This window comes from Mandrillus leucophaeus, unplaced genomic scaffold (genome assembly GCF_000951045.1).
Source record: "Mandrillus leucophaeus isolate KB7577 unplaced genomic scaffold, Mleu.le_1.0 Scaffold5, whole genome shotgun sequence".
In the NCBI taxonomy this organism is placed as follows: domain Eukaryota; kingdom Metazoa; phylum Chordata; class Mammalia; order Primates; family Cercopithecidae; genus Mandrillus; species Mandrillus leucophaeus.
Genome location: NW_012105364.1, coordinates 8,539,323 through 8,560,219, shown reverse-complemented (window position 1 = coordinate 8,560,219; position 20,897 = coordinate 8,539,323). Strand labels below are relative to the sequence as shown.

At 36.9% G+C, this 20,897-nt stretch overlaps 1 protein-coding gene across 2 annotated transcripts in view; it reads right to left on the bottom strand.

The window, feature by feature from the left end:
• The window catches only part of GRM8 (glutamate receptor, metabotropic 8), an 838,387-nt gene that overhangs the window by 98,825 nt on the left and 718,665 nt on the right, over positions 1–20,897 (bottom strand). For both annotated transcript variants that reach the window (XM_011995930.1, XM_011995931.1), the window contains one exon: positions 6,057–6,992. In XM_011995930.1, the coding sequence (XP_011851320.1) occupies positions 6,057–6,992 (936 nt within the window). The remainder of the gene's footprint in view (positions 1–6,056; positions 6,993–20,897) is intronic.

The window sequence follows — 20,897 nt, the reverse complement described above, 5'->3', positions numbered from 1 at the left end:
GCTCTACATGAGAATTCCATGTTTCCTCTGAATCTTCACAAACATATCATTTAAACTAAGAGCATAAATGAGGCCACATACACGCTTTCTTTTCCAATTTTTTGAAAATTTCCTTCCCCCTTCCAGAGCAGATTGCAACAGTCTCATATAATCGATCTTGTCCACAAAAAAATTGGCCACAATACATTAAATAGTTCCGTAATGTGGCACAGCTCAAAAGGATCTGCTTCAAATGACTGTGAACTGACAAGGAAATAAAATGGTATATAGTTGGCTGGGTGCAGTGGCTCATGCTTGTAATCCCAGCACTTTGGGAGGCCGAGGCGGGTGGATCACTTAAGGTCAGGAGTTCGAGACCAGCCTGGCCAACATGGTGAAACCCTGTCTCTACTAAAAATACAAAATTAGCTGGGTGTGGTGGTGCATACTTGTAATCCTAGCTACTTGAGAGGCTGAGGCAAGAGAATCGCTTGAACCTAGGAGGCAGAGTTTGCAGTGAGCCAAGATGGCGCCACTGTACTCCAGCCTGGGCAACAGAGCGAGACTTCATCTCAAAAAAAAAAAAAGGCGTGGGGGAAAGAAAATGGTATATAGTTTACCAACAGGTAGCCTAAGATAGTTATATGCAATATTTAATTATTACAAACATGCAATGTGGATACTGATAATCATTTCTACTGCCCTCCTTTAAGGAAATGGAGAAATGTCAGGAGACAAGGTACGGCTGAAAATTTTCTTCTGGTTTGATCTATTCTGCAAATCTCTTCCATCGTTGTCCAGGTTATTGACACTCTTTCCGCAGGATTTTCAGGCTGTTCTTTTCTCATCTGGACTATTCCTTAGAGCAGGAATTTTATTACTGATCTCCAAACTACCTCTCAAAACTTTTATTAGAGTTATTCACATTTCAAATTATAATACAAAGATTTCAGCAACTGCTTTCTGATGATATTTATTTTTTCTTCCAGTATCGTCTGCTAAATATTTGAAGGCAGGTACACAATGCCTCAGGAACAACTCTGTCCTGTCTCCAAATGCTCCAGATTCTTCTCTCCCTCACAGCCCTCTTTAACTGCTGTAATCTGTAAGATCTACTCTTCGGGCAAGGCTGTATGTTTAAGAAAACACTTTCAGGCTGGGTGCACTGGCTCATGCGTGTAATCCTAGCATTTTGGGAGGCTGAGATGGGTGGATCATGACGTCAAGAGATCGAGATCATCCTGGCCAACATGGTGAAACTCCATCTCTACTAAAAATACAAACATTAGCTGGGAGTGGTGGTGTGTGCCTATAGTCCCAGTTACTTGGGAGGCTGAGGCAGGAGAATCACTTGAACCTGGGAGGCAGAGGTTGCAGTGAGCCAAGATAGTGCCACTATACTCCAGCCTGGCGACAGAGCAAGACTCTATCTCAAAAAAAAAAAAGAAAAGAAAAAAAAAGAAAAAGAAGTAAGAAAACACTTTCAGTTCAGCTGGGAGTCTGCTCAGCTATGATCTACCTGGCAGAAGAAATTGAGACAATTACTTGGATAAATCAAATCACATCCTCCTACTCTATTCATTTGAATATATTCAATCATTAAACAAATAGTTTTTAAAGACCCTATTACAGACTCAATATTATGCTGAGTGCATGGGTAACAGCCTAATGATAATGATAGCCAACATTTATTCACTGCCTATTATGTGCATGAAACACTTTTCATGACTCCTGTCATGTAACTTTCAGCAAAACAAATATGAGGTATCTATTAGTACAAAAAACACACCATACAGAGACAAAAGAAGTTGTGTGTGTGTATGTATGTTTCTTTTAAATAATCGACCCTCTTCCTGCTTTTCCCCAGAATATATGAACTCAAGTTTTCTCTAGCTCGAGAACAGGGCTGGGTGCGATGGCAGGGGGTTGCTTTACATTGCTTTGTATTGGAATTTGTATTGTCCGGGGGGAACTCATTACCACCTATAGATACATAGGCACTTGCCCATGTGTTCTCAGCGATTTAGCAGACACAGGATTTGAACCCAAGACTTCATGTTCAGGAGCTTATGCTCTTTCCTACTCCACTGGCCCACCGGTGTAGCCCTACACTCTTCTGCCCCTAAAGTAGATAAATACAGAAAAAGAACAAGAGGGGTGATATGGCAAAAGTATCTCAATAGTTGCATCAGTTCTCCTTTGCTTTGTGAATTATGGATGAAACAAAGGACAACTCTAATAATTCTTTCTTGTTCTTCTCTTTAAACATGTAGTAGCCCTATGTGAGAATAAGTGACAATGACAAATTTTTAGGAAAAAATATACAGGACCCATCATTAAATGGGAAATCATTTTTTTCAGAAAAAAAATTGTTATAATGGAGATTACAGTAAGATGCATACAGAAGACTCCCATTGTGCTGTAGTCTAACTTAAATCACAAATATGCCTTTATATTATTATATCATTAATATTAACTCATTGAATAGGCATTTATTGAGAATGGATTATAAGAAGAGCTGTATGTTAAGAGACATACTCATTCAGACATTGCTTATTGGCCACAGATTGAGAACGATGACTTTTAAAAGTGAGAAGAGGAAATAAAGGCACAGGAGTGAGTAGAGGGTGGAGTCTAAGGTGACACCCAGGTTTCTGACTTAAGCTGCTATGCATCCTGAGGTCACTGCAAGCAAAGCTGGTTTGAGATTTATTGGAGGTTTTTTCTTTTCTTTTCTTTTCTTTTCTTGCCTTTTCGAGTTTTATTTTCTGTTCCACTTTGAGGGTGTTTTGTTCTGTTTCCATCGGATGCTCTAGATGACGCACAGTGCTCACTGGAGGTTGACAGTGTCGTAACCCTTGTCTGATTATCTTGATTTTATGAGCCCAATTAAGGATGATAAAATACGTGTTTTAGAGATTTCTGCCATCCTTACAGCCCCTTACCACCCCTAAGGATACTTCTCCTGACTGTTAAGTCAATTACATTTTAATTTTTTTCTCTTTTCAGTACAATTATATGAGTTTGTGTTATTGTATGGCTATGCCTCAGTGGTCTACCCTTCCTTCACACCACTTTTCTATAGGGAAACAAAAGGTGCCTTTATACCATAATTTAGATGAATTCAGCAGTACTTACAAATGATGTTATTAAAATCTATTGGGAAAAATGATTCATCTTGATTTCAAAAACAGAGGACAAAGGAATGTGGGGAAGTTAAATGATATATCATTGAATAAAGATACTTTAGAAAGCTGTCTGTTTTCATAATTGCTACAAGTGTCCCTTTATAACTTGATTTTAGCCAAACGTTTCCCAAAACATCTGTCTAAACTTTTCAACTAAGTTGTTATTCCTGCTTCTTGTAATTTCAGAGAGACCAGTATGGTTCGATGCATTCTCTGACGTTATTCTGAGAAGAAACAATTAAATGCATACTGGAAGACATTTTGCTCTTCCGTAAGTTGTAAATTCGGTGTCACCAATGCACAGTCACAGAATGCACAGTTCTATTGTTTGCTTTCTCATCACAGATCTGACCCCTCACCATCTTCTCCTGCCCTTGAGCCTGATCCTTTTCTGACTTTGAGCCTGGCACCTTGCTGGTGCTGACAGGCATCAGGAGCTAGGAGCCAGACTGAGCCTTGCAAAGGAGGCTCAGAGAAGCCGACTGACATGGGCTCAATAATTAGCTCAATGACGGACACAATGCTCAATAAGGAGCTGCTGGGTTAATGGATGTGTGCGCTGGCTAGCTGTAGTAAACACTTCAAGCTGACAACATGGGGCTGACTGTCTGAACAATACAAATGAAAATGGAGGACTGACCAGCTCTTTGGCCCTCCAAGGTCAATACAACATATTTAAAGCCTTCTTGTAGAGACATACAAGTTTTGTTCATTTTTAATATTCATGTCAATAATTTACTCAATGTGAAAACGTAAACATTCTCAAGCATTTTTTTGTTTTTTGGTAGAGACCAGGTCTCACTCTGCTGCCCAGCCTGTAGTGCAGTGGCATGATCCTAGCTCACTATAGCCTTGAACTCCTGGGCTCAAGCCATCCCTGCTGCCTCAGCCTCCTGAATAGCTAGGACTACAGGTGCACGACACCATACCTGGCTAATTTTTTATTTTTATTATTGTAGAGATAGGGTCTTGCTATGTTGTCTAGACTTGTCAATAATTTTATGTATTGTCTTGAATAATAAAAGAAACTTGGACAGAGAATAGCAGGTAGCAAATTTTCAGATGTAGATTTAGGGTAACACATAATTTTATGAAGTACTTCAGTACCAAAATCTTAGTTATTTATAACGTGATAGCCGTTGATGTAGAGCTAATCTGAATTCGACATTTCCATGACTAAATAATTTGTGGACTCTAAAATATTCTCAAAATTCCTAGAGTTAGCATTTCTTAATTGATTTCTTTAGTCTTTTTTACATTCAACTATATTATACATACAAAATGAATCCATTAACATATTTTATAATGTGTCTTTCCGAGTGCTTCTTAGATTTAGTTTGATTTAAGAAAGCTAAGAAAGAAAAAGGAATTTTGCTAGCCACACTCAATCATGTCTGCATAGGCATAGCTATATAGATAGCCATAAAATTACACATAACCCCCAGGTTTTCAAGTGAATGAACAACTCCCACAGTCTCAGCAACACAGGGCAACCTCCACCCTCTGGCATATTCATGTGTCCCTTTCACTGTGAATTTCTTATCATCTTCATCACTGCTCCTCAGGGGGCATCTACAACTCTGCAGGGTTACTGTTCTGAGAGAAAATGGTTATTTTTTATATTTTTCCTTCAAAAAACGTATTTAATAGAATCAGAAGTTTATTCTCTTCAGCAGCAAGTTTGCTGAAGTACATTATTTGTCCAAAAATAGTTGAAGGCCACATTGATTGAGGAAGGGATGAATACTCATACTAATGAGCTTTCTGTCCCGTTGTTGTGGAAATTTTCTGTGAATTTGCTGGGATTTTCTGCTGGGTCATGCAGAACCTCCTTGGAATGCTGTAGCCTGGGGAATGTAATTACCCTGGGATGTTTCATTTTTCTCACAATCTCTGGTGGCACAGGATGGAACAATCAAGTCCTCACTCTGAAAGAACTGTCTCACATGCCCGTCAGGGCAGAAGGGCTGTCATTACAGAAAGATAGCATTCTCCTGTGTTTCAAGCTGGTTTACCTCCATCCCACTACCGAAACCGTGGAATTCAGAGTTCACCTGAGTTCTCTGCTTTTCTGTACATAGAACTACAACATCCAACTCAGCAAACACTCCCTTCAGTAAAGAATACAGATATTCTTTACCAGCAGTATCTTATGTGGAAAGCATTAACAAGAGATTAGTGACAAAAGAAATTACGTTGGGGGAGTCCATTGATCTTCGCCTTCTAAAATGTATAAGCTGCTTTATATAATTGTCCATGGTTGCTTTTTTTACCCTCATCATCAACTTCCACATATGAAAAAGCAACAAGAATGGGGACTGAGAAGAAATAGTAAGATGGTTCAGACTGAATAAAGCCATTCAGTGTTTGCATGTGTGTGTGATTATTTCACTGTAAACTCTGCTTCCATGGCTAAAATCATCATAATTACCAAGCAATGGCTTTATCCCAGAGTTACATTAGAACAGAAAAGAAGGCATTTGTCATGCAGTGGCATATCTCAGGGACAGCTCACCCCTGTGAACCATGTCTGCCCTTTCTTCCTCCCTCTTTTAATTAACATTTGGAAAAGAACAGTGATGTTAGCAGATAGCAGAGCTGGGAAGGGAGACTCAGAAAGTGATGTGAGCCCTGTCAATCTTCAACCTTGCCAAGGAGGACACATTAAAGTGTTTTTCATGGAAAATCAGGCTTTGTCAACACACATTCAAAGCAATGTGACCTTGATGGATGGATATATATATATATACACACACACACACACTAAGAATAGCACAGACTGAAGCATCTTGAGAGAATATAAGTGAACCAAATAAAAGGAGGAAAAGCATCCTAAAAGAAGATGTTCAATCCAGGAAAAAGTTGTCAAGTGCATTTTCTGCCACTTACCTTTTCTGCTGACTGGGCTGTACCAAAAAAGATGGGGATGAAAGCTAACCAAATGATACAGGTGGTATACATGGTAAATCCAATAGGTTTGGCTTCGTTGAAAGTCTCTGGGACACCTCTCGTTTTAATGGCATAAACAGTACAAGTGACCATCAAGAGGATACTGTATCCAAGTGAACAAATGAGTGAGAGATCAGAAATGTCACACTTGAGCACTCCCCTGGCCTTCTCTGGATCTAGTGTCCGCTGCTCTCCATAGTCAATGATGATGTGGGGGGGATCCACAACAAACCAGACAAACACTCCAAGGAGCTGGACGGAGATGAGGCTGAAGGTGATCACCAGCTGAGATGCTGGACTAATAAACTTGGGTGCTGTGACAGATTTCTTCCCCTGCTCAAATATTCGATGGATACGGTTTGTTTTGGTCAGAAGGGCTGCATAGCTGAAACACATGCCAAGTCCTAGGAAGATTCGTCGGAAGGAGCATATGATTGTATCTGGTGCTGCAATCATTAAAAAGGTGATTGAATAACAGAGAAAAATCCCTGTTAGGAGCACGTAACTAAGTTCGCGTCCTGAAGCCCTCACGATAGGTGTGTCATTATAGCGGACAAAGGTCACGATCACAAAGGTGGTGGCGATGATTCCCAATATTGCAACAAACACAGGCACCACAGCCCAGGGAGAATGCCACTCCAATTTGATGATGGGGATAAGCTGGCAGCCTGTGCGGTTGATGTTGGGTCTCTGATCCAGAGGGCAAAGTTCACAGGACAGCTCATCCACCTGGTAGTTGTAACCTTCACAGCGTTCACAGTGCCAGCAGCAAGGGACCCCTTTCACCGTTTTCTTCCTCTCCCCCGGCTTACACGGCAGGCTACAGACAGACGCCGGGTGAGTATGTTCTCTATGAGCCCACTGCATGTGTTCCACCTGTGGGTATAAAAAATTAATGAGCCTTCCATTTTTCCCCCATTTATAATATCCTAATCCTAGCCACGGGTTTGTAATAAATCACAGAATGCTGACAGTACAAATATAGTTTACCATAATAAGAGCCTAGGTTTTTCCCCTGATATTGACTTTATGAAAGTGTTAAGTGACTGGATCCAACATATCATTCACCTCATCAACTTGATGAGCGTCATTAGTTTCCATTTACCTCCTCAATGCTGACCAATGTGACATCTGGAGAAAGATTTATTGGTCGAAACAGTTTTAACACTAAAAAAATAAAATACAAAACTAAATAAGCCCTGTAGAAAGATGCTTTAGAGTTAATCACAAATATAAGTGGCAGAATCCCTGAAACACTGGGTTAGGATATAAACATATATAAAAGATGATCCATGTCTTTCTACCATACTTAGAGAAATTCAAATCACACTGCATCAATTTTGAAAGGAAATGGCAAAATGAGTTACTTTAATCTCTGACTTTCCTCATGTGTTCATGCAGATAACTATATTAATGTGTTGTGCCCCTGTTTAGGTTTGAAATATCCTTTTTTTCTTAGTCTTCCATTTCCATGTTGTGCAAAACACCATACTGAATGAGATAAGTTGATGGCAATGTTTTTTTACCGAACGAAAGTGGCCTTATGGTGATTTAAAGCAGGGAAATTAGTACAAATGAGATTTTCCTTACTTTGCTCAGTATCTGCCTCAGGGCCTTAAAATCCAACCTTATGCTTTCAGGTTAAATCATAGAATAACTCTATTGAAATACAAGCAGTTCATGAAAGAGATAGTGCCAATCATTGATCTCTTACCTTGAATTTGTTTCTCTTATTAGACATACAGTAATTTTAGCAGAATGCTAATAGGACAAAACTGAAAATTATGGATGACAGGAGACCACTTACTATGAAAAGCAGCTACTATAAAAGGTAAGTTCTATGAAATAAGTAATTTTTTCACTGGTGTGAACGAACAGTGACTGGCATACAATTTGCCCTCAATAGATATTTGTTGAATTCATGAGGGAGAAAGGATAGGAAAGGCACCACAGCAGAGCCCTGAGGAATAAGGATACGGCTTAGAAGTACTGGGATTTGGAAATAGAGGGTGCTGAAGAGGTACAGAAAAGGGAGATGAAGGAATGTTTCAGAAAAAAAGAACAACTTATTTTCATAAGTTCACCTTTACTGATAATCCAAAATAATTACTATACTCTGTGGCAGTCTACTCCACCATGGCCCCCCACTAAGCTCACCTCTGAAAATTCATGTGCTCCTGTGGCCCCCTCCCACTTTGAATAGGGCTAGTCTGTGTAAACAATAGTATATTCCAGAACTGATGGTATGTCTCCTCTGAGGCCAGGTCATAAAAGGCATTTTGGTTTCAGCCTTGCCTCTGCTGGATAATTCACTTGAGCGGAAGCACTCCAGTGTCACTGATGCAGGACAGACGAGCCCCAAAGTGGGACCAAGCCTGCCAGAATTCTTGGCTTCACCCAGGAAAGAATTCAAGGGCAAGCTGATGGCGGTTGGAAGAAAACAGCTTTACTGAAGCAGCAGTGTTACAGTTCTAGGCAGTGTTACAGCTCCATGACCGTTCCTGCAGAGTTACCCTACAGGCAGAGAGCAACAGCTCAGGGCAGTTCTGCAGATTATGCAGTTCTGGGGATTATGCAGAAAGTTCTAGGAAAAGGGTAATAACTACTGGGTTGCAGGTCATTGCCATAGAAAGAGGCTGTAACTGCCATGGCAGTGGTGGGCATGTCTTATGGGAAGCTGCTTCTGTCCTGTCCCTGTTTTAACCAGCCCTCAGATTGGTTTGGTGTCCAAGTTCCACCTCCAGAGCCAACTCCCTCCTACCTCATCATCAATACTCTTAGCAGCTCTGTGGAAAGAATGGAGGCCTCCTGCCCACAGCAAGCACTAACTTCCCATGCGTGTGAAGGAGATGCCCAGAAAGTCATCGTCTGGCTCCAGCCAAGCCTTCAGGTGACATCTGAATGGCATCTTGAATACAACCTCATGAGAGACCCTGAGCCAGGAAAACCCAGCTAAGCTGTTCCTGAATTTCTGATCTACAGAAATATTGTGAGATGAGGTTTATTGTTTTAAACTGCTACATTTTGGAGTTATTTGTTCTGCAACAATAGAAAATGAATGCAGCTCAAATTAAACTTAGCTACTTGGTGGCCACTTTCATTTTAATATCAGTGTAGTTATCTGTCCAGAAGGCACACCCAGGGACAGCTATTGTATACTTCCAAAACAGCCCCAAGTATGTAGCTTTAGCAATATTCCTTCCTCATTCTTATGGTGGCTTACTCTTTGACAATCAGGTGACTGAAATTGTTCTCATGAATGATTAGTTAAGAATGCTTTCCTTTCTTGAATCTGGGGTGAATTGTTGAAGCCAGAGAACTGTAGTCCTCAAGCTCAATACTTTTAAAGGGCTGTGGAATCTCTTCAAGGTAGAGTAGAGACTTTGTGTCTTTAATTTCACACATCCGCCCTTGAGAAAGTAGATGCTTTCTTCATCAGGGCATTTGAGACTATTAGATCTATCCTGTCAGCTTACCACAAAAGAAATGTAATCTACTATAACCCTCTAGTTTCTTATTAGGTTTTAATGACTTAAAAATACTATATTTTATTTACTTATAAGATTGCAGGAAGAAAGAAAGGTAAATGGAAGCATACAGTGATTTCTTTCAAAAAACACTGAGAAAAAAATGAAATGCTCCACTGGGTGCTTCAGTAATTAACTTTATACCCTAATGGACTCCTATAAGATAAGAAAATACGTTTTTGAAGGTTATATGTAAAAGCAAATTACTGTAGAAACAAAATTGCATTTTGTTGGGAACCTCCATAGATTTACAATGTTCCTGCTCAAAAAAAAAAACAAACAAACAAAACAACAACAACAAAAAAAAACAGAAAAATATATTGGAAACATTAAACTTCAGGAAACCTTAAAGGTCAGCGTCTCTAACCACGTGTTGGAAGCTTTAATTCTCAATATGTATTATTTCTCAGAAGACCATAAGACGTGTTAAAAAAGAAATATACCTATACCAGGTAAGTCTCATTACATAGGATAAGTATTTATCATTATAAGCTAAATGTGAAATTTTCCTTGATAAATTTTTAGTGTTTTGAACCAGTGAAAAAACCTTTTTCATAAATGAAAAATAAAGTTATAAGACTATGAAAAATACCACAATTTTTAACAGCTATGAATTTTCTTTAAGTAAAAAAAAAATTAAGCAATATGTGTGATATTTTTATTATAAAGGAGATTGTAATGTTATAGTTTACAGGTTATGTTTTAATAAGTATGTTAAATATACATGCTAAATATACATGACTTTATTTTCATCAAGGAATCTATTTATGCTAAACTATACTGTAAATTGATTTCATAGCTAACGTCTGCAAACCAACTAGTATCTACTTCAAGAAAGGACAAATAACAAATGCTTGAACAAGGATCTTATAAATACAGTAATATTTGACACTAACAACTTATTTTACATAGTTGCTAAACGATAATTAAAACCAACACTATTTGAAAGTAAATGAAAACTGCCTAATTTCCACAACTGTTACAAATAATAAACAAAGATTATTCAACCTTTGTTTATTGCTATATTAACAAATTATACCATCTTTCATTATAAGTATAAAGAGATGCCTTAACTATATATTTTTAAAATTTACCTTCCTCACCTTTGGTATTATTCTGTTATTAAGATGTTTTCAGTCTAAAATACATGGTATAACAAATGGAGGATAGTTATATAGATAGATCTTCCAGGGACAAAACAATGGCCTATCCTTATCTTGACAATGTTTACCAATAGTGATTCATTCAATAGGTTTCAATCCAGTGCATTTCAGAAAATGTAAGTCATCAACTGGTTTCTGCTGTCAAATCCTGTTATTATTGCAGACAAGGACACAAACAATCATGAAACCAAAGTTTCCAGGTAAGTATGCTTGCATTTTTAAATTTTCCATCTTTTCAGAAAAGTCAGTTAAGAGTACTGTTTTATAAACCCTTTAAAAAGAATATAATTTTTATGGAATAATTTTCTTCTGTATAGTTTTAATGACTCCTGAAGAAAGGATTACAAGAATGTTGAACAATTAAAAGCCCCATTACAATTAATAATTTTCAGTATTCATTACAGAACTCTGAATCTAATATCTCTAATACAATGTTTTTCCGAAATATCAAGTGGTATCTTTGTTAATGTGCTTACCATATACAGGATGTGGGAAAATTTTAAATACAATGTTTACAGATAACTGATACTTAGTCATACCATTCTTAACACGTTTCCTCTTGCTCTATATATGTAAGCATAGTGTTAATAATTATTTTGTTGACTAGTTTGACACCCTGATGTTCGAAACTCAACATATCTGACTTATGTAATGGAAGACTGCATGTGCAAATACTTCCAGAGACACTAATGATTATCTTTAAACCATTACTCATTAAATTTCATGTAATCAATAGGCTTTATCAATGCATACAATCTGCATGTGTACTTAAAATTTCAAAATTTAATATTGTATTTTGCATATCACATGATTCACACATGAATGAGTACTTGTGGTACAGTTAATTTGATAACAGAATATAAAATTATATAATTATATGTATTTTATATATATGTGGTTGTGTGTGTATATATATATATATTCTTTAATATTCTGCATTTCCTTAGAGTCATGTACAGCTTTAAGTGACCACAAAGAAAACAATATTTTTCTCTTCTTCAAAGTGGCCCATGTCCTTTCAAAAATTTAATATGCTTGAGATGATCCCCAGGCTGAAATTCTGTTTTTCTGTGATGTTCCAGATCTATATAACCTTTAAAAGTGCAAAGACTTCTCCTATTTTAAAGACAATTTAAAATAAAATTAAGAAAAAAAAGTCATTTACATTAACATTGAAAATAAAATACCTAGGGATAAACTTAGTAAAAGAAGCACAAGACTTATCCAGGAAAAACTACAAAACGTCATTGAAAAAAGTGAAAAAAAAGTATAAATAGGTGAAAAAAAAATCCTATGTTTATGAATCAGATGATTTACTACTGCTAAGATAGCGATACTTCCCACATTGATCTGCATACATATTCAACACAATCCCAGTCAAAACCTCAGCTGGCTTCCTTCACTGAAATTGATAATCTGATCCTAAAATTTATATGGAAATATAAGGACCCCAGAATAGCCAACATTTTGAAAGCAAAGAACAAAGACGGAGTATTCACATTTCCTGATTTTAAAACTTACTACAAAGGATGTAATAATCAAGACAACATAGTACAGGCATAATAATAAACATCAGTGGCGTGGACTACAGAGTCCAGAAATAAACACCTACCCATATGCAAAATAATGAAGTTAGACACCTACCTCATACTGTATACAAAACTTAACTCAAAAAGTATCCAAGACACAATGCAACAACTAAAACTTAAAAACTCTTAGAAGAAAACAGGAGTAAATGTTTATGACCTTGTGTCAGGCAGTGTTTTTTAGATATGACACCAAAAGCAGAAGCAACAACAACAAAAAAATAAATTGCACTTCATCAATATGAAATAATTTTGTGGTTCAAGACACACCACCAAGACTGTTAAAAGACAACCCACAGGACAGGCAAAAATATTTTTAGGTCATTATTATCTCTATTAAGGAACTTGTATCCAGAATATATTTTTCAAAAACTGTTAAAATTCAACAGTTAAAAGACCAATAATTCAATTACAAATAATTCCATTACAAATGAGCTAATAAATTGAATACACATTTCCCAAAGAAAATATACAAATGGTCAATAGTGCATGAAAATATACCTAACATTATTAGCTATCGGGGAAATCTAAATCAAAACCAGAGCACCAACCAGGACTATTATAATAAAAAATAAAGACAATAGCAAGTATTGATGAAGGAATTATTTGCATTGATGTGGCAATGTAAAATGGTACCGTAGCTTTAGAAAATTTGACAATTCCTTAGAAAGCTAAACACAGGGTTTCGATATGAGCTAGCAATTCCACTTCTAGGTATATATCAAAGATCGTTAAACACATATGTTCCCAAAAAAATTTGTGTATAAATGTTCATAACAGCATTATTCATAATACCCCTGAAAACCAGAAACAACACAAATGTCCATTAACTGATGAAAGGATAAACAAATGTGGTATATCTATATTACTTAGCAATAAAAAGGAATAGTGTATTGACACCTACTACAAAATGGATGGACCTTGAAAACATTACACTAAGAAATGAATGAAGCTAATCACAAAATACTATATATTGCATGTTTTTATTTTACATATAATATCCAGAATAGGCAAATCCATTGAATTCCAGGAACTAGGGAAGAAGGAAATAGAGAATGTCCACTAAAGGGTATGGGATTTCTTGGATGATGATGAAAATGATATAAAATTAGATATTGGTGATGGATGTACAATGCTGTGAATATACAAAGAACCACTGAATTGCATACTTTGAAAGAGATCATTTTTGGCATGTAAGTTATGCCTATAAAGCTGTTATTTTAAAAATGTGGAGACTATTTAAGTTGATATTTTCAACTGGTTTTAAGATTCAGTTCTCTATTACTGTATAAGGCTCAGTCCTCTATTACTGTACAAAAACATACTGCATGCCCATTTTGTTCAAGGCACAAAGTTCAATGTGAGAATTTAACAAGACCAAGACATGGTTCTTGCCCTCCAGACACAATGTAGATGAGGAGAGAGAAAAACAAAGGCCAATCGAAGCTCCCTTAGAGAAGGATGAAGAAATGGAACTGCTAGAAGGGCACACAGCAGAACCGCGATGACCAGGTTCATGGAAGTGCAGACAGCAGTCTGGAGGTTGTGCAGGAGACAAGGCACAGAAGAGGAGCTCAACAGCACATCAGGCAAAAAACAAAATTACTAACATACAGTCTCAAGAAGCCTTGACAAACTGGAGGAACTAAAAGTATTAAGAATAGCAGGAAGGTAGATAAAAGCAATGGATGGAGAAGCAAGAAACAGGCCAGGAAAGAGGGTACATGTGAGATCATGAAGGGCCTTGTGAGCCATTGAGAGGAGTTTGGATGCCATGCTGAAGGTAGTGGGGATCTTCCATAGGGATATAGCCAGGACAAAGATGATGAGACATGTTTTAGAACCTCTGGACTATAGGGTAGAAAGAAGACTGGAGGAGTCCAAGACTAGAGAGAAGTCAGTCACGCTGAGGCTGTTGCAGAATTCCAGATGAAAGATGACAGGAATCTGAGGAATGGCAGTGGCCATGGAAAAATGTAAGGATTCTGTCAGCTGCTTCTTCAAGGACCATCTAAATTTGTTAGATACAGATTATCAGGTACAAGGGTACATACAAGAAAGATTCCTGGAGCTAAGAGCTACTTGAGGTCATAGCATTCTAATCACTAAATACTTTGCTAGTGCTAAGGAATTCTGTTATGGGCTGAATTGTGTACCTCCCAAAATTCATATGTTGAAATCTTAGCCCTCAATATCTCAGAATGTGACTGTATTTGGAGACAGAATCTTTAAAGAGGTAATTAAAGTAAAATAGATTACTAGGGTGGGTCATTATCCAATATAACTGATGTTTTTACAAGAAGACAGAATTAGGACACAGGCATGAATAGAGGGAAGGCCACGTAATGGCACAAGGAGAAAACCATCTATAAGTCAAGGAGTGAGGCCTCAGAGAAAAACAACTATGCCAACATCTTGGACTTCTGGCCTCCAGAACTATGAGAAAATAAATTTCTGTTATTTAAGCCACCCAGTCTGTGGTACTTTGTTGTGGCAACCCTAGAAAACTAATATAGGCTCTAAAGGGTCAGCATTCGTATTAATAAAGTATAGTCCAAAAATGCCTCATTTGTCAGCTAATAAACGTGGGTTTGTACTAGGGGCTGTACATACAGAAAGGAATAGTTTCTTCTTTCATAGAGTCACAGTCCATGGGACAGAAAGTCAATTAATCAGTAATGATCACAAAAATTACAAGTGATGTTAAAAAGTCATGCAAAGGATACTAGGAGAACATAGAGCTGGGGCACTTCAGCATCAGCACAGGGTAAAAAGTTTCTCAGGGGAGGTAAGACTGCCTTGAAAGATAAAATGGAACTGGAGAAGACAAAGAAAGGCATTTCAGTTGGATGAATCCTGTAAGCAAACACACATTGTAATCACTGTAAGCAATACGGCATGATTAGAACACGGTGTGTATGACTATGAGACAGCCAGTGGCCATATAATGAGGCTTTGTAAGCAGCACCAAGTTTGCAGACTTTATTCTTTTTAAAGCTGTGGTGAGTGATTAAAGGACTTTTGGGCAAATATATGACATGATAGTATTATTTTTTTTAATTTTTGAGAGTTCACTGTGGTGACAGATCAGAGGGAGGATGGCAGAGAAGCAAGAATACGGATTAGAGAAATACTGCCATAATGTCAGGCAAAACAAGACCTTGCCGACTGTGTCTAAGTGGTGGTGATGAAGAAGATAGGATAGATTTGAGATACAGTAAAGACAACAGAGATCATGGTAGAGTAAGGGCAAAAGATGCATGAAAAGATGGGATCTAGTTTTCCGATTTGACATTCATCTTTAGCGTTTCACTTCCTTTCACTGCATGCATAAATCCAATAAAGCAGCCTACATGGACATCCATGAATGATCTTGTCCCTGTCTAACTCCCAGGCAATACGCAATCATCATTTAGCAATCCTCCTTAGTCCTTTTAGTGTTCTTCCATGGACTTTTACAGTACATGATTATGTATTTGTTTGATTTTATTTTTATTTTCAACAGTGGGTTTTCCTCTTACCAGCCACCCAATCTGGGAAGTGAGGAGCGCCTCTGCCCGGCTGCTGTGCCACCTTCCAAGTGTGAAGTGACAGCCTTGCGTGTGATCTTTTCTGTCTTCCCCAAGTTTGCATTTTCGACATTAAAGTTTACTTTTTAATTAAAAAATATATATAAAATAAAAAGTGGGTTTTAAATTTTAGGTTATATTCCTAAGAATCACTTAAGGGTTTACTTAAAATGCATATTTCTCATTCTTAGAGACTACAACTCAATAGGTCTGAGAAAGAACCCTATGTTGGCATGTTTCAAAGAATCCCTCCTTCCTCTAGTGATTCTGACACATGCAAGTAATGAACTGTGCTTTGCTAAGCCACTAATTAAAAGTTTATTTTCCTCAGGAAAGTAGACATCAGGTCTGATTTTCCTCCACTGTGTTCCAGATCCTAACATCATGACTAGACCTAATAGGCATCAATAAATATTTCTGAATGAATGAAGAAAGACTAAAATGCCATGTGAATAGGTATGGTACCCTTCACTGAAAAGGGGCGTACAAGGGAATGATTGGTTTTGAAAGGCTGATCATGACTTAGTTCATGGGCTTCTGAGTCAAGTTTGCCTAGAGGTAAAGATTTCAAAGGCACAGTTATATGCAAGGCAATTGAGGTCATGAATATTTATAAGAGAGCTCTCTCCCACAGACATGAAGTACAAAGAGAAGATGGCACAAATGGAGCACTAGAAACAGTCAATTTAAGAAGCACACTCAGGAAGACCAGCGGAAAATGATGTAAAAACATGATCAAATGGTACCTAGGGAAGAGTCTAGTCCACAGTCCAAGAGGTCAAACAAATAGTTAATTTCAGGAATGATGAAGTACTTAGTAATGTATGAAGACAGTCAAATTTCATAACCATAGGATTTGAAAATTTAGGGGCCCTGTTTACCTTCATGAGATAACTTCTGTGAAGTCTTCTGTTATCGACTTTGCCCCAGACAGGTGGATATGTTCCTTCTCTGTGTTTCAACCTCCTCCAAGACATACTTTTATTGCAACATTTTGGCATTATATGGTGATTATCTGTTGATGTGTTTATTTCCCCACCAGAATGACAGCACATTAATCTCAAGGACCAAATATTTTTATACCCAACCCCTATATTAAGACCTAGGACTTACTAGGAGTTCCATGTTTGATAAATATATAACTTGATTAATAAATAGAACATGTGATAAACTTGTCTATGACTAGAAATTTATAACTTCTCTCTATTTAGTGTTTGAGTAGGCCTGGCTTTAGGCAGTAGGCAGATGGGAGTACTAAACTTATCATTTCCTAAATCTGTATGGTCTCTAGATTATGTCATCCATAACTTCAGAGAAGCTAATTTTGAGGAGACTAAGTACCCTGATGCATACCTCACAAGGATGTTTGGAAGACCTAACAAATTAATATTTTGAAAGTATTGTTTTTTGTTTTGTTTTGTTTTTGAGACGAAGTCTCACTCTGTCGCCCAGGCTGGGTGGCATGATCTCAGCTCACTGCAACCTCCGCCTCCCGGGTTCAAATGATTCTTCTGCCTCAGCCTCCCGAGTAGCTGGGACTACAGGCGCATGCCACCATGCCCAGCTAATTTTTGTATTTTTAGTAGAGACGGGGTTTCACTATATTGGTCAGGCTGGTCTTGAACTTCTGACCTTGTGATCCACCTGCCTTGGCCTCCCAAAGTGCTGGGATTACAAGCGTGAGCCAACGTGCCTGGCCTTCAAAGTATTTTATGAACAGATGATGTAAAAGATAGAAACTGCAGGTTCCCTTATTAGGACTGAGAGGAGCACTGGAGAAAAGATATCCACTCTCTACCCATCACTAAATATAGTTGGTCTGTCCAAAAATTATATCATGAGCAAAAAGTCAAAAGTCACCCTCTCTGGATTTCATCCAGATCTGCTATTCCTTGCTTTTATCTTCCAACAATCTCAGCTCTTAATGGTAGTTTCTGGTAATTGTTACATGAAGTGCCCCATCTTTCACTCCAGTTCTATGCAGAAAAAGCCATGTAAAAGAGTGCCTTCTCCCCTTAAGTCCAAGTCCACGGATGGTGGCACCTTGAGTGTGCATGTTGGCATATGTATTGTGGATGAGGTGGTTTGAGGGAAGGGTGCAGGAAGTCAGACTTGTAATATTTTGGGTAAATGGGATGTAGTAACTTTATTATAAGGTTTCACCTCAACACAGTGCATATGCAAATATGCAGGGCACATATGGTATTTTTGCAAGAGTATTGAAGTAGAATAATCTTTTCCCTTAAATCTTAACTCATAATTATAATTTGGATATCACAGAGTGACCATTTTTAATTAGAAGCCACTGAGTTATATCTTTGTTACTATGTTCATGATAAGATTATAGATGGCCAAATTTAGAGTTTCAAATAATTTCCTTCAATAAAATATTTTCACGTAGGATTACTTCATCTGAATGTTTACCATAAAAACTACTATTTTAACTATTTTAATGTTATATTTTTGTGACTAGTATTTAAAAGTATTATAGTATTCATGTTTTTGAACTTAAAAGTCAGCTAAATTTTAAAATATGACTTAAATGTTATACATAAATAATTACATTGAATCTATATGGTCAGTACTTCATGATAACTAAATCTAATTAAATTGATCCTTCATTGCCAGTAAGTAGAAGTTAATAATACTAAAATCAGCTCAGAACTAGTACTCTCTAATGTCTATGCTGCGAATTTTGAGAATATTTCATTTAATTATGTAAATTTCTTTTTTCCGTGTACTAATTTGATTCGTGCATGCAGAAACTAAGATAATTCATTGTAAATTATTCTGTGATATTTTGAACAATATAGGAGATGTTCTGTTCAGTGCAAAACACTTTTCCATTTCAGTGTTAGCCCATATGACTCAACGTGTATTTAATGCAATTTATAGAAGGTTACAGGAACACATGTCTTCAGAATGTTAAAGATAGACGAAGAGTTTTGGAATGAATATTTTCAGTGGCAAGTTATATCATATTAGTAAACAAACAAAATATAAAGATGACAATAATAGTAATAATATTTACTGAGGACATACTATGTGTCAGATTGTTCTAATCACTTAACATTTAATGCTTATAGCAAACCCATGAGTTAAGTATTTTCCTCCTATTTTGTTTAAAGAAATATAGAACAGTGGTTGATATGCATCGCATCACACAGCTAGTAAATGATGTCTAATAGATTCGAGTCCCGGGTGACTGAATCACATTTTACTGCCTCTCCTCAATGCTCCCAGGGCAGTGCATGACCCATAATAGATAGCCAAAATGTTTTGAAAACCAACTCTATCAGGAACATCCCAGCCAGAAAAGGGAGCAGAGGAGATAGGAGACAGCGAAGTCAACATAAGGCATTTAAAATAATAGTCCAAGTGAAGGGAATATGGCCCTACACAGGAGAGGCCTTAGACAGGAGCAGGGAATGAATGAGTCAGGCCAGGCGATCAGTTCACTGAGAATAGAAAAGAAAGAGTTCAAAACATATTTAGAAAGACGAAGCAAAATAATTTGGTAGTAATTTGTTTAAAGGATTTATTCTCACAGGACAACTTAGAATAAGGTAAATGTTTGTTTCATGGTGTGAGAATGCTACATCTTAGTGATTCCTTTTCCCTCATAATCATTACAGTAAGATACACACTCCAGCTAGGATTATTCTAGTCATTTCATTCTATGTGAGACATCATAATCATTTTTATATGAATTTAGTATATTTTATTCAAAGTAACCCTAAATGGAACTCTTCCTACAAAGTAAATCAAGGGGTCTCTTGGATGCAAGACACCTGGCACAGTTGGTATTGGGATAACATCGTGAAATTAGTTGTACCAAGTAAAAATCTGAATCCTGAGTTCTGAGTCTTCCAGTTCTGTTTTCCTACCTGGGTCACAGAATACTATTAACCAGTCTTATACAATTAACAAGAGATTTGAAGATTCACCTTTGGGAAATTTTAGATTTAGCAACATAAAAGATCAAAATGTTGTAATATTAGGTGATTTTTCAATGAAGCTCGCTGTCAACATCCAAGTGCAAAGAGTTTTAAATCAGCGTTTTAGTGCACCTTACATATAAATGGAAGTCCAAAGATCATTGGGCATTTGAAGAAATATTCTGCCATGCAAAATCAACATTAAACAAATAGAGAGAAAAGTAATTTGGGGAAAATCGAATCTTTTTCCCCAATGCATGGAGAGGGAGGTATCTGAAGTTATCTATAACTCCAGAGATTGTTAAAAATGAGATGCATGAAAATAGGAAGTTTCTATAAAAAAATTCAGAAAGCATGAGAGAATAAATTAACTATAATTATTATGTTTAATAATATATCTATGATACACTACCATTCATTATTATTCATAATAAATTATAATTCTGGATAATAACTATAATTCTGATTGAAATCTCAGAAACGAAGACTCAGTAGAACAATTTGAAGGTAAAGTTGAGACAATCTCCCAGAAATTTAAGCAAAAAGACATAGACAAAAAAATTACGCAAAAAAAGTTAATTAAAGATAATTTCAGCATGCCCAATATTTATAAGAAGAATTCGTGGAAAAGCAAATAGGGAGTTGGAATTATTAAATAAAAATATCAAAATTTTTCCAGAATGAAAGTATATGAAATTCTAGATTAAAAGGTTCTACTGAGATTCTAGTGCAACATACAAAAATATGTTTATATCTTATAAAATTAGTTTATATCTTGCAGAGATATCAGAATCCCGAGAACAAATAGATCATAAAAGATTCTGGAGAGCAAAAAAACAAAATTTAAAAAACCACTAGTTGATGTGCTGAACCTAAATAAGAAAATAAGTGAAGGAAGAGGGCGAGTTATCTACAGGAAATAGGAGACGCACCACAAAAAAGATGTGAATCCACCATAAAAAGGATGCGAAGAACGTCCTCAGAATGACAGTCAAGGG